Source organism: Fusarium subglutinans (genome assembly GCF_013396075.1).
Source record: "Fusarium subglutinans strain NRRL 66333 chromosome Unknown NRRL66333_c0000016, whole genome shotgun sequence".
In the NCBI taxonomy this organism is placed as follows: domain Eukaryota; kingdom Fungi; phylum Ascomycota; class Sordariomycetes; order Hypocreales; family Nectriaceae; genus Fusarium; species Fusarium subglutinans.
Genome location: NW_023502079.1, coordinates 307,285 through 321,532, shown reverse-complemented (window position 1 = coordinate 321,532; position 14,248 = coordinate 307,285). Strand labels below are relative to the sequence as shown.

Here is a 14,248-nt window from a genome sequence, read left to right as displayed (position 1 = left end):
TAGACTGGACAACTTGGGAATGCTGTAGTAGTGTAGTTATAAAGTTGAAATGTGGGAATGCTATGGTGGTGTAGTTGTAAAGTTGAAATGAGGAGAGGAAGAGGAGAAGGAGTTTAATAAATACACCCTCGTGTCGCGGCAGGCGTGCCCCACATCTCTGCTGACTGTTTCAGTAGTAATAGGAAGGACATGTAAAGCACCACCCCACTGCAGCAACTTGACACTGTCTACAGTACGACTAAGTTCCGTCTGTAGCTTGCTATCATTGAGAGGGCACCCGACGACTTAACCTCATCTCGAAGGCAAAGTTGCAAATTAACGCTTATCGGAATATGGGTGTAGCTGTGGGACGTGTGATCGAAGGTAACTGAGACATATTTCCAGTGCAAATGTAGACAAGAAGACCTAGCTAGGTAAGCAGAGCTGGCGGTCCAACTTCTACAACGTGATTTTCGTCCAGAGTTTCCACCACTGTCTTCATCACCGTAACCTTAAAGTCCATACTCCTGCATAACTTCCTGACCTCCGCCTCCGCCTCCTCAACATCTGCAAGTGTATAGTACCCCCACTGCTTATTACACCGCATCCTATGCATCCCATTCCAGTATCTAACCCTCTCCCCAAAATACTCCTTCGCAACAACGAATACCTCGAGGACATGAGTAACAGCGACTTCTCGTGGTAGACCACCGCTTCCGAAGCTGAGGCGGAAACTCAGGAAGTAGTTGCAGTGCTCAGGATTGGCGGGGATTTTGGGATGCTTGGGGAACGTGAAGTATTAGAAGGCGTTGTCGGCGTTGGTGATGAGGAGCGGTCTGGAGGTAGAGGGTTGAACCTGGGAGGGGAATTTTGTTCTGAGACGGGCGAGGAAGAGAGCGTAGAGGGATTGGTTGGAGGGTGTTGGGGGGAGAGGAGGATAGACGCTGAAGCCGCATTAGAACTCGACAGTCATTTTGGAAGTCGGGCTTGTGTTGTTAGTTACAATCTGAGATGATGAGAGGTAGAGAACTTACAGGGTTTGACGTAATGACGAAGATCGAAGGCTGTACTTCAAGCTGCAATGGTCAACGAGGAATAGGGGCCACTGGCATCTCTCAACCTGGAAGGATCGCCGGAATTATACAGCAACAATAGATGTCACTGTTTTGTCGACATCGTCTGTCTGTATAACGTGATGTGTCCGTTGTCAGGTCATTGCAAAGCCCATCTCCGCATTCGAGGTTGTTGTCAACCCACGATGTTCTTTGTTCAGACAAAACGACCATGTGACTTCTTTGAGGTCAATTTGACATCTTTCCCAGCACAAAAGTGGTGTAGTTACAAGTATCTATATAAAGAACCCCGCATTAAAGAATTAGTCGACTTGTTGCGTGATCATCACAGAGTTCGTGAAGCAAACTTAACACGGCAACAAGCTCACCCACGATATTAATTTTAAGCCTCCCGAGCCTCCAGCCATTTACATAGCAACAAACACGTAATAATCAGCTTCCCAACTTCTCTACCACCCAATTAGCCCTCAAAAGCAACATCGCTCTCCAAGTTTGAACGGCCCCTCCAAAAGCCTTGATACGTCTAGCATCGCGTGTGACCGCCACCTTCTCAAGCTGCGCACTCCGAACGCGTCACAGAAGTAAGACAAACGGTGGAGGCGAAATACCCAGACCTCGGTCTTGGAAAACCTGTTGCGAATTACGTGCATTAGATCAGATCAGATGACGTTCCATCTGATAAGATCATCTCGGTGAGCGATTTTCACGGACCCGTTGTTACATGGAAAGCAGCCAATTAGACATGTACGCCATGACAGGTTAAAATCAAGGGTCCCCACGAGTTCAAGGCCGGTGCCGGACATGACGATGCCGAGGTTGTACTGTAAATGTACAATAATCTCAGACATGAGGATGCGTTGTAATTGTGTTGTGATGAAGATCTCTGCAGAGAGAAGAGAAAAGACACGTGTGTAAAGGACCTATCAGGAAATGCCATATCAAACTGCATGCATTCGTCTCACAGCGCATCTCACATTGGACGGTTCTTCACCCCACCATCAAGCCCCAAATTTGGTGATAGGCACATCTAGCCCACTTGTTGAGTGGCTCCCGCATGGACGCGGCCCAAATCAACAAGGCCCGTGGTTATATAAAGTGCCTACCTACCCAAGGCGCTGCCACAAAAAAAACCTGTTCTGATCACCCAGAATTTACCGCAAGCAGTATGACTCTTTTCATCAATGGCAAGATCCTCTCGAGGACTGTCGCCAGTTTGGCCGACGAACCCACCTTTGCTGAGAGCATGTACATAAAAGACGGCATCATTCAAGCCGTCGGTACAAAGGATGAAGTGCAGGCCAAAGTCACGGGGGATGATGTTGTCACGCAGGATCTCGAGGGGAAGACGGTTCTGCCGGGGTTTGTAGATGGGCATATGCATCTCTTGCTACTGGGCCAGTCGCTGAGGAAGATTGCGCTGGAGGGGTGTAAGAATCTGGAGGATATTCTTCATGAGCTGCGCACGTATGCAAAGGCGAATCCGGATGTTCCGCGGATCATGGCAAAGGGATGGATGCACTCCATGACGCCGGATGGAGTGACGGCCAAGATTCTGGATGAGATTGATGAGAGGCCGATTTATGTTGATACAAAGGACATGCACTCGACGTGGTGCAACTCAGCGGGCTTGGAGGAGATGAAGGTCGCTGATCTGGAGGACCCGCCGGGTGGTATCATCGAGAGGGATGAGAACGGTAAACCATCTGGTGTTCTCAGCGAAGCGTCCATCCTGTCGATTGTCTGGCCTACACTTGCGCAGCTTGCGTCGAATGAGGAGCGTATTGAGTGTATGCTCGCTGCGTTCAAAGCGTACCATGCGTCAGGATACACCGGGATCATCGAGATGGCGATGGATGAATATAGCTGGGAGAGTCTTGTTGAGCTGAAGAGGAGACATCCCGATGTGGCGATGCGTGTTACGGCGTATTGGATCGTCAAGCCTGCTGATACAGTTGAAGAACGCACGAGGCAGGTTGACAGGGCGATTGAGCTTGCGAAGCAGTATAGTCTGGAGATATCGCCTGATCTTCGCATCGCGGGAATCAAGATCATCTGCGACGGCATCATCGACGCCTGCACGGCATATCTCTCAGAGCCATACGCTTCAGTCGCATCACCGCCGCCGTTCTGGTCAAGCGACGATCTTGAACCTGTTGTCAAACAAGCCGCTGATGCAGGAATCCAAATAGCGCTTCATGCCATCGGCGATGCAGCGATTCACATGGCGGTCGACATGCTCGAGAAGTACGGCAAGCCAGGATCCCGCCATCGAATCGAACATCTCGAGGTCTCATCCCCCGAAGACGCCCAACGTCTCGGCAAACTCGGCCACACAGCCTCCATCCAGCCCGTCCACGCCGACCCAGCCATTCTACGCGCATGGCCACGCCTCATCGGCGCCCGTCGCGACCGCGCCTTCGCATACCGTGAATTCGCCGACTCAGGCGCCCTCCTCGCGCTCGGCAGCGACAGTCCCACGGCACCGTGGAACCCCCTGCACAACGTGTACGTAGCGGCGACGCGACGTTCAGCGAGGGAGCCAGAGTGTGAGGAGGTGGTGAATGAGCATTTCAAGCTGGGTGTCTGCGAGGCTGTTGTTGCGGGCTCGCAGGGCGCGGCGAGGAGTGTTTTTCAGGATGGGAGGGTTGGGACGCTGGAGGTGGGTAAGTTTGCGGATCTGGTTGTGGCGGATATGGAGTGGGATAGTAGGACGTTGTTGAAGGCGGAGATTAGGGAGACGTGGTTTGCTGGGAAGAGGGTTTGGAGTCTTGGGGGTTGATTGTGAGTGAGCATGGTGTTGGTGGTGGGTTGAGGTTTTGGGATGGGAGTTATAAAATGAGGTAGGCGATGAAATGGGTGATCTTTGAGACTGTTGGGCGAATCGAGTACGGTGAGAACTGATACTCTGGCTAAATCCCTGCCATGTTATATCGAATGTTAGTGTAAATGTTCAATGTCTACTGTTCAACTACGTTCACGCATCTCTTGGCCATCTCCATCCTAGATCCAACACCACTCTCTCGCTGCCTTGATCAATGACGCACTCAGCTCTTCATATCACAACCATCATCAGAATCAGACCATCTCGCGTCTATCAGATATACAACACGCCAAGTTTATCTCTCTACCCACGATATCTCCAAACCTAACATCCTATCTCCTCTCTCGCTCCCAATTCTAGCCTCCGTTTTCTCCACCGCCCTCTTTTTTGTTTTCCGCGGGAAAACATCTCCCATCTCAGGCCATTCCCCCGCATCCCAGTTATTTTTTAGTTAACTTACCTATCTCAGAACAGTGGATGCACCCCTGGCTAGCGGTATCTCAGCACCTCCACCCAACTTATCGCAACTTGCTCCACTGATACCCCAGATCATGAATCGTATAATCGCCCCCGGGTTCAAAAAGGGCGCGCTGTCGCTGTTCAGCAGGATGAGGCCCCATCTCCTCTCTGATCATAAATTGCAATATCCATCATGGCTGAGACTAAGAACGATATCGAGGTGGACAAGAAGATCATCCCCCTTGACCACGACGACGTCGAGGCTGATATCAAGAACGGCACCATCACTGACCTCGACGAGGCAGAACTGTTCCTCCAGCAACATGGCATCGCTCACTCGCGCCTAAGCGAGCTCATGGCCGATGAGGACGCCCTCAAGAAACTCCGTAAGAAAGTCGACTGGTCACTCATGCCGCTCCTCTGCGGAACTTATCTCCTCCAATATGTCGATAAGCAAGCACTGGGCTACTCCGCCGTGTTCGACCTCTTCTCAACGACAGGCATGACTTCAGACGAATACTCCTGGATGGCGTCCATCTTCTACTTTGCGTACCTTGTCGCCGAGTGGCCTGCCTCATACCTCGCACAGCGTCTCCCAACCGGCACCATCGTCAGCACCTTCGTCATCACCTGGGGCACCATCCTCTGCCTCACAGCAGCATGCCAGAACTTTGCCGGTCTCGCAGTCTGTCGTTTCCTCCTCGGCGCCTTCGAAGCTGTCATCACGCCAGCCTTTATGCTCATCGTCTCGCAATGGTTTCGTCGCGAGACACAGCCCGCGCGCGCAGGTCTGTTCTACTGCTTCAACGGCTTCGGCGCCATGTTTGGCGGCATTCTGTTCTATGGCGTCGGCCAATCGAAGGGGTGGGATGTCTGGCGGACTATCTACGTGCTCTGCGGCGGATTGACCATATGCTGGGGTGTGATTCTGTTCTTCTACCTGCCCAACAACATCCTCACTGCCAAGAGATTCAGTGTTGAGGAGCGTGCGATGCTTATTGCGCAGAGCGCGAGGAACAAGACGGGTGTGTTTAACAGGAAGATCAAGTGGAATCAGATCAGGGAGGTCTTTGTGGACTCGCAGATCTGGTTGCTGTTCTTCTTTGTGCTGTTGAACGAAGTCATCAACGGAGGTATTGCGAACTTTTCCAAGCTGATCGTTAAGGGATTCACCCATGATGCGCTGTTGACGACGGCGTATGGCATTCCCTACGGTGCTTGCAACGCCATCTTTATGTTTACGGGACCGTATGTCGCCTCCAAGTTCAAGAACGTGAGGACGATCGTTATGTGCGTTTGGCTTCTGCCCACGCTTATTGCTGTTACCTTGTTCTGGCAACTTCCTCGCTCCAACAAGGGCGGTCTTCTCGCTGGCTACTACATGGTAAGTCCCCAATCCCCCCTCAATCTGAACCATTTCTGACTGTTTAGTGCGCTTCTTTCGTCGGAGCTCTCATCGTCGCCCTTCAAATGCCCGCCTCAAACGTCGGCGGCTACACCAAGCGAACCACCGCCACAGCCTTTGTATTCCTCGCCTACTGCATCGGCAACATCATCGGTCCCCACGGCTTCATTGGCTCAGAAGCACCAATATACCAAACCGGCTGCAAGCTCATCATTGGCTGTGTAGCAGGCCAAGTCGTCATTGCGATTGCTCTTCGTTTCGTGCTCATCCGCCGAAACCGTCTTCGTGACGCTCAAGGTCCTGTTGTGGAGGATGAGAATGCGGTGTTGCAGGATCTCACTGACTTTGAGAACCCCAACTTCCGATACTCTTACTAGTCGTGGGATATGTTTTATGATGTCATGAGTGGTGTTTAGTTAGTGTGCGTTAGAGTCAATTGAAGCTTTGGTCTTTGACCCTGTTTACCCCGGACTCAGTGATAACTCGGGAACCTGTGCGTGAAATCTGGGGTATTCCACTTTGTTGCTGGCTTTACGTAAAAGAATGTGACGAGATGGTACTGCACGATGCTAGGTTACTGACCCTCGGGCTTCTTGGCAAGATGGGGTAGACATGGGTTAGTCGAGGCGATGTTTGTTTCTCCGGACTTAGCACAGTCACTTGGTCTACAAAGTCATGTACTCAAGATCAACAGCTAAGTCTCATTCAATGTAGTCTCTAGTCCTCCCACTTGGACGAAACCCTCCACCAAAACTCACACTGCTCATCTCCCCACGTATACTCAACCAACTCAGCTGCCTTCCCAACCCCCGTCCCCCCAGCCCTCTCATCATTCCCCCTTCCCAGCAACATCGTCTTTCCCTTCCCGCCCTCAAACGAAGTCCAATACGGTCTTTGCACAAACTTGCCCTTTATAGCATTCGGATCACCTTTCGTGATGAAACTAGTACAGTACGCATGGAACTGTCCAGCTACTTCTCTCTGCGCCGGTGAAATCTCTCGAACTTCACGGTTGAACGTCTGATACCGCATTTGATCACCGTGGTTGGCACCGAAGAGGGCCGTCTTGTTGAGGGCCCAGTGGTATAGATATGCGGGTTGCGCGTTGGGGTGGTATGTTGACCAGATCACGGTTTGGCGTACGGGGCATGTATATGCGTAGTGGCCATATGCTGTCTCGAGGCGTTTATACTGTGATCCTACGCCAGGAATACCACGAGTGTCGAGATGTGGTGAGTCTGGGTTTGTGGAAGGATCAGGATACAGCTTCTCAAGTTCCGCGACTTCAGCGGCCGTAAGATGTGGTAGAAGCTCACGAAAGAAGCCGGTGAAATCCTCAGGTTTGTCGGCCGTTCGGGGAACGTAGAAAGCACCCTCATTTGCAGCTGAGCCCGTCAAGATGGGAACTCTATGGAACTTGCCAGACTTCCATGCTTCAATGGGTCGGCGTGAAATGACATCTCCGTCGATGACAGGCTGCCATGCCCAACGAATAGAAGGATCTGAACGTCTGAACACCTCTTTTCCTGCTTTGTCCACAGTTTCCGAGGGAAGGCCTCGAAGACAAGTGAGGATCTTGGGGTCTTTGAGGTTCTTAAAGTGTGAGCAAGGCGTCAGGTCGAGAAGTTCCCGGAAGTGCTGTGTGTTGAGAGCAGCGTTTGGAGGATGGACTGCGCGAGCGGTATGAGCTCCTGAGTCCAGGATTGCTTTGTGGAATAGCTTCTTGGGCTGATTGATGTCCATAATAAGATGTCCAATCTGTGATTGTTAGTACCTATTTGAGCCAAAAAGGGAGGCCACTTACACCATGAGCTGCAGCGCTCAGTCCCATGATGGTAACATCATCAGGATCACCTCCAAACGCAGCAATGTTCCCTTGAACCCACTCAAGCGCAACGTACATATCCTTCAACCCAAGGTTCAAGACACCTTCGTTGGCAGTTAACTCAGTGTTCAGTCCACCGAATACACCAATGCGATATTGCATGCTGACAGCGATGTACGGCTCTTCCGAGAAAGCAAGCATGGTATGAGAATTATGCATCCTTGCAGCACCACGATTGAACGCTCCTCCAGGAATAAGAACAGCGACTGGAAGTTTTCCCTTGCTTGGTGTATGGCCCTTCTTACGCCAGATGTTGATGGCGAGACAATCCTCTGATTCATAGTCTGGACCGAGGATAGGGTCCTTGAGGAAAGGAACGAGTTGTATGCCAGGACATCTTCAAACGTCAGTGTACACTTCAACATGATGTTTTGAGAACTTACCTTGGTCCTAGATAATAAGCTTCAATCGTCTCGTTGCTCGCTCCCACAGGCTCAGCATGTCTGAACCGTCGTTCACCCACCGGAGGCACAGCATACGGAATCCCCATGAATCCCTCCAACGGTTCAGGAAACGTCCCATCATCAACAAACTTCCCAATAATATTTCCCTGCTTGATCCTCACAGAGGGCAATACCTCTGGTCCAGAACGTCCAAAGACATCGGGATACGCTGTAAACGCAGCGGCCAAGAGGACAGGCAATGCAGCCAACCACGTCCACGAACTTCCCTTGCGTTCAGCCATGTTCGATTATGATAACATCTAATCTCGAGCCATGCTACCTACACGATCGTGCTATTTAGATAACAACCATTGACACTTTTCCGTCGGGCCTGACGTCCAAGTTCCCCGGATTAGTTCCCCGAGACTTTCCTATCTGGATGACTTGCAAGGAACCAAGTGGGAACGGTGATGCACTGAGTTTAGAGCTACGGTTGTCAAATTTGAGATCCGTGCTGATCGGCTGCTAAGCTTGGGCTCCGAGACGATAAGTTATCAGAGTGAGGGGGGAAGTTGGCCGCGGGAAAACTTGCACCCTGGTCAAAATGATAGTGGTGGAGTCTGATCTGAAATCCGGGGTAAGCTGCTGCAGGGAGGGAGCTTTGACGAACGGAACAACGGCAGGCTAAGGAACGCTATGTATTCGATGATATCAGAAATATGCTGCTATGAGATGAACTAGGTAGACCGACCCACGTATGCTGTCTATCCAAAACGCCAAGATGATGAGATGCCGATAACATGCTAAATCACAATTCCACGCTGGGACCATCCCCCTCTCCCTTTCCAGGCCCAGATCAACAACCCGACAGCAACCCACACCGTAACAGTCTCAGCCCAATAAGTCGGAGCATAGCACTGTTCACCATAGCAGAATAAATCACCGCGCTCTTCGCCCCCAGGCGCAGACTTTGAGTTGTTCGCACCGTTTTGATATGTCGCTGAGTAGACGAGTCCCCAGAATGTAGAACCTGCTGCTGGAAGCATACCGATGATGCCAAAATTCGTAGCAAAGTTTTCAACACCCCAGATGATTGTGACGATCAAGGGCGTAAGACTGAAGATTGCACCATAGCCTGCGCCCACGAGACCTGAGACGAGCCAGAAGCGCTCAGCGTGGTTTTGCACGAGGCCGGATGCGAGGATCAAGAGACCGATTGAGAGGAGCGTTGCAAAGAAGGCCATGAAGGCAACGCGGGAGATGGAGAAGCGGTTGCTCACTGCCGAACGAGCATGCGGCGCTTGAACATGCTGTGTCTGGGGATACGGTGCCAGAAGATCAGTCAGAGTACCGATGAAGATTCGAGAAGCAGTGTTTGTGACACCAAAGATGGACACATGTGTGGCCGCTGAAGTGCGATGGCTGAGGCCTTCCATCTCGGGTGGGGTCAGTGTACCGATGATTGTGCCCAGGTTGTTGATGAAAGCCTCGCCTGGTCCAACGATCAGAAGGAATGCCAGAGCAAATGGCCACATGGTGCGGTCAGACAGGAACGAACGCGTTTCGGCGTTGAGGACCCAGTTCTTCTTCCACTTGGCATTGTCTTTCGACGGATCAAGTAATGCTGAGCCCTCCGTCTCATCACCCGTCGCACCGTAACTCCTCTCGGACCTGCCGAGTAGAGAGCTCCCATCGAGTAAACCACTCTGCTCCAACTCCTCAATAGCCTCATCGATAAGTTCGTCTTCATCCACGACACGTAGGGTGAATGTGCCCAGCATACCCATGGAGAAGGTCAAGACGGCGAGGAAGAGGAAGAAGCGGAATACATCCAAGTCACCCTTGGACCCGTCTGCCCGCGTCTCAGTGAACAGACGGGTTCCTGCTTGACTCAGCCACATGGGACTCAATCCAAAACAAGTAATCGGCGTAGCGAGCGCCAATCCTCTATAACGACCCTTTCCAAAATTCTTGGCGCAAGATGACACAGAAGCCATGTAAAGCGCACAAGTCGCAATACCGATGCACACAAACGCAAACATCAGAAACGGAACGGACCAGTCTCCATTGACACGATATCCAGGATGACTGCGATACTCCAGATCCAATTTGCGGTAAACACCCGCTGCGATGCCATACCCGCTCCCAAAGAGGATTCCTCCCCCCAGCGCAAGCGGTTTTAGCCCAACACGATCGCAGATATACCCGATGAGCGAAATAGGAAGATACAGCGCCACAGAGCCAGAGATAGCGACGGCGTTGACCTGGAACTGCGTGTAGTGCAGGCGGGACTGGAGAAGAGGCGCGTAGAGGGAGAATACGACGATGGAGCCGCAGGCGAGGGCTATGATGTTTGCTGCGATGAAGGCGATGAGGCGGAGGGCTTGCTTCTCCTTGTTTCGTCGCGCGCGGGAGGATGAGTCGGAGGACGAGGCGTAGGAGCTGTGGGTGGAGATTTGGTCGGCGTCGAGGCGCGTGTCGTCGGGGACGGGAGACGACATAACGATGAGGGTGCAGGATGTTGGAGGAGGGAGAGTTTAGGGAGGTTTCATGGTTGAAATAAATACCTTAGATAAGAATAGAGTTGGTGAATGAATCACGTCAACTAAGACTGGTCCGTCGCGATCCCACTGGACGTCATGGGTCATGCTTCGAATCTTACCCCACAATTCTCTGCCGAGGTCGGACAAAATTCCGTGTCAGTCAGAGGCAGACTGTTATCAATCTTATCAATCTTAGAGACTTGATCACGAACTGATCACACTGCCTGGACCTTTGGCTTATTGAAAAGTAAGGTAAATCATGTATTTCACCAGGTCAGACATGGAGTCAGAAAGCCACACGGAAGATCCCAGCTAATTCACAGCCTGTAATTTAGAACACATGTCTTGGTCGTACAGTTTGTGGTACCGACTACCCTAGACAGTTACAAAAAGCAACTGGGCTGGCTATTACGGGCTAAAGAATAGCTGAGAGATTGAATTCTTGTATGGTTGACATCGCTGACCAAAGTGAGAGAAGCTCGATGTATTGTGTAAGACCGAGCCTTCGGCTTGTGCGCTTTTAAAAGTTGAGCGCTGTGCTCAACAGGGGGAGTCTAACACCAATAATCCAAATGGAGTGGTGCAGCAAGAGTGCGACAAATTTCCCTTGAGACGCTAAACTACAGACTAGGCAGGATTGAAAAACATTACGTATCATGACAATGAACAGAACTTATCTGGACTCGAATTGAGTTAAGCTTGAGCGTGCGAGGTCCCTTGGTGATATGTGACGCACACTTGGGCGACACTCAGCAACAGATGCGTTGACATGTCCGCCCCAATTCTGCCACCATGCTTACTTGCCATCTGCACCGTGAATGATTCTTTCGATGATCCATATTTGACATGAAAGCCTGAAGGTGATCAGCATCGTCAGTGATGGGCCTCATCAAACCAGGCTGGCCTGTCGACACCGTGTTCCAAGAACGTAGGCTTCCGATAGTCACCACCCATTGACAATCTCAATCTCAATCTCGCGCACGGGTTATGATACAATTTATCGCGAGTGAGATGGGTAGTGGAGATTGGTTCTATTGTTTCGTTGCTTGGGGGTGCTTGCTAACAGTCGAGTGGCTAGTGAACGCGTCGGTACGGCGAGGGGATATGAAGCGTTGAAGTGCTTCTGTACTTAGGATCGGGGACTCTTCAAGGTTTGGCCGGAGTCGTCGGCACTGGAGACTTGAACTCCTCGTCGGGCATCTTGAGTCGTGGCAAGATGAATCTCGGGGTGCATGATGTTGTGAAAAGGATCGTGTGTTGTGACTATCCCTCAAGAAGAGCGATGCCATGCTGTGAATGTGGAGAGGAAGCGGTTGCCAATCGATGGGTATTCTGTGCTGAAGAGGAGCTGTCGGGCATGGGATCGCTCATGTTGTTGTGATGAGGGATAAGTCCTGCATGCAACCATTAGATGTTGTACAACATGAACTTGTGAGGCACGTACCTTTGTAATGCCCTCGAGTCCCATCTATGGATACAAAAGCCAAATCATCGGCTTCGTTATCGAGGCCAAGCCGAGTATTCCTTTGTTGACTGGTGGCACTTCATTGGAGGTTCGTGTCACCTCTGTTCGAACAACAATGAAGAAGGGGTAGTGGCTGAGAGGTGTGGCCCAAACTTGGCCGACGGTACGCAATCGTGTCTCGCTTGCTTCCGACACGAGGGAGATCTGGTTCCGTGCTGACGTCGTGACCGTGGATGTCGAGAGCGCTGAAACGGCGGAGCGAAGTGAATCATATTAGAGCGCTGCGGATACTGCACATCAGAGCCGTCGCAATGTTTCAGTACGGGCTGTAACAAACCTGATGACATAAAAAACACAAAGAAGTGTCACTGATGCGGAATGAGAACGCAATAAAATGATAGATGCTGTTGTATGCGGAAGAAGGAAGTGCGGAGGTTGAAGTTGGCAGACCACATCACAAAACTTGTTGGGGTCACGGAAGAGAGCAATGCAGACAGAATTGAGTGAAAATGAACGTTTCTTGTTTAGCTACAGACCGTTTGTCCTCACCGACCACCGGACAACCTCTTCGCACACAGATTCAGTTGCTGTCAACATATATCGATATGGAAATGGCCGTACACGGCACCCGCCCTGTCGAATTGGCGTTTGGAGCACCAGACATACATGCACTCATCCTTGACGACGGCACTGTCGTCTTCCTCCATCTCCTCGTCTTTGACAACTGCGTCGCTGTCACCTTCCTCCATCTCCTCGTCCTTGACGACCGCGTCGCCTCCATGTCCATATGCACTCTTGAAAAAATGCGTGCAAAATGGTTTTGTGGTTTGGTGGCCGTGAGTCGATTTTCTTGTTTTCCCATACAAATGCTCATCCTTGATACCATTGCCGTGTATTATCAGAATACCGACTTTCAAGCTTGACCAGGCAATGCAAATGAGAGCTAATTGTGATAAGGTCGAAGAAAGAGGAAGTTGGGTTGTGGTCTGAGGTTGCTTGTGAGCAAGCGATGTTGACGGCCACTTCCACGTCCCTGTGCTCGCCCTAGCGGTGTTGTTGGCCCTGCCGACCTCACTGCGAAAGGCGTGACTCCACCGTCGCCACCCAGTAACTTGTCGCCAGCTTCGAGCTGTAGCGGTATAATGTCCAAGTTGTGAGCCAGTTGTGTCATTTGCAGTTGAGATTTGTGGCTGAGAGCTTAAATCAGCAGACAGAACTTAGTCCTTGACCTTGATGCTGTCGCGACTCATTATCACAATCATCGACTTTCGAGTTTATCTGGGCCAAATGTCAGATGCTGAATGGGGAGGCAAAGGAACGTGGAGTGAAGCGGCCCGAAGGGAAACAGGACAAAGAGAAGGGCGACATACCTTAGGGAGTAGCAAGTATAGTTGTGATAGCAAATCTGGTTCAGGTTTGGGAAAGGAAGGTTTGCGTTTTTGGGTCGCGATTCGGAATGCGATGCTGACGTCGCCTGCTTTGCCAGTGCAAGAAGATCTTGCAGACTTCCACTGCGTGTCCCTCTGTACAGCTTTGCAGGCTCCGGCCTCGGCAGACCTCACATCCACATTGCTCAGTGCCCTCAACTCGACCGCACGCACGCTCGATCCGGTGCTCAGTTCCTTCGACTCGACCGCACGCTCAATTCGATGCTCGGTGCCCTCGCCATTCCTGATCAGCAGGATGTCACCGCCCCCAACAATGAGGGCGGGAAGATGGCTTACACCTACACGGAACGGCGTGCGGCGTCCATGGCATCCATAGACCGCTCAATGCGGTGTTCGGTGCCCTCGTCGCCCTGATCAAGCGCGCCCGGCAAGGGCCTATTGGGGTTCAAAGTCAGCTCATGAATATGCTACTCAGTATTATCGACGTACCGCTGGTGACCTCACGAGGAGGGAAAGTCACCTCACGAGGAGGGAAGGTCACCTAAATATGAGGGACAAGTGTTGGTGTCACTCAGGAAGCTGGCACAGAGACTGGTGTCTCATAGGCCTCCTCCTCGTCCGACCATAAACACAGGCAACCCCAGTACGCTGTCACGCCAGAGCAGGCAGAATGGCCCTGGGCCTGCATACCCATGGTGAGATGGGGCTGCGTACATCTGCATAGGTTCATTGAACTGCAGATGAGGATGTTGAGGCACATCCATATAGGTGAAGCCGCCAGGAGCAGCTAAGTTCTGTCTGCTGATTTAAGCTCTCAGCCACAAGTCTCAACTGCAAATAATAGAAG

The 14,248-nt window shown here is 51.4% G+C and overlaps 5 protein-coding genes across 5 annotated transcripts; 2 read left to right on the top strand and 3 right to left on the bottom strand.

Annotated features, from left to right (window-relative positions):
* Positions 1-2,106: 2,106 nt before the first annotated feature.
* Positions 2,107-3,831, top strand: FSUBG_1924 (amidohydrolase ytcJ-like; the record flags this gene model as incomplete). Its single annotated transcript, XM_036679642.1, has 1 exon — positions 2,107-3,831. One exon carries the CDS (start codon positions 2,107-2,109, stop codon positions 3,829-3,831), a length of 1,725 nt encoding a protein of 574 aa, XP_036542567.1.
* A 694-nt stretch (positions 3,832-4,525) lies between these two features.
* On the top strand, positions 4,526-6,114 carry FSUBG_1923 (allantoate permease; the record flags this gene model as incomplete). Its single annotated transcript, XM_036679641.1, has 2 exons — positions 4,526-5,716; positions 5,764-6,114. The coding sequence occupies 2 exons, from the start codon at positions 4,526-4,528 to the stop codon at positions 6,112-6,114; spliced, it is 1,542 nt and encodes a 513-aa protein (XP_036542566.1).
* Positions 6,115-6,454: 340 nt separating this feature from the next.
* On the bottom strand, positions 6,455-8,307 carry FSUBG_1922 (triacylglycerol lipase; the record flags this gene model as incomplete). The annotated part of the gene is made up of 3 exons (XM_036679640.1): positions 6,455-7,495; positions 7,542-7,959; positions 8,006-8,307. The coding sequence occupies 3 exons, from the start codon at positions 8,305-8,307 to the stop codon at positions 6,455-6,457; spliced, it is 1,761 nt and encodes a 586-aa protein (XP_036542565.1).
* A 501-nt stretch (positions 8,308-8,808) lies between these two features.
* FSUBG_1921 (transporter MCH1) lies at positions 8,809-10,506 on the bottom strand (the record flags this gene model as incomplete). Its single annotated transcript, XM_036679639.1, has 1 exon — positions 8,809-10,506. The coding sequence occupies one exon, from the start codon at positions 10,504-10,506 to the stop codon at positions 8,809-8,811; it is 1,698 nt and encodes a 565-aa protein (XP_036542564.1).
* A 2,097-nt stretch (positions 10,507-12,603) lies between these two features.
* On the bottom strand, positions 12,604-14,095 carry FSUBG_1920 (uncharacterized protein; the record flags this gene model as incomplete). Its single annotated transcript, XM_036679638.1, has 5 exons — positions 12,604-13,203; positions 13,384-13,684; positions 13,744-13,836; positions 13,887-13,942; positions 13,994-14,095. The coding sequence occupies 5 exons, from the start codon at positions 14,093-14,095 to the stop codon at positions 12,604-12,606; spliced, it is 1,152 nt and encodes a 383-aa protein (XP_036542563.1).
* Between the last annotated feature and the right edge of the window lie 153 nt (positions 14,096-14,248).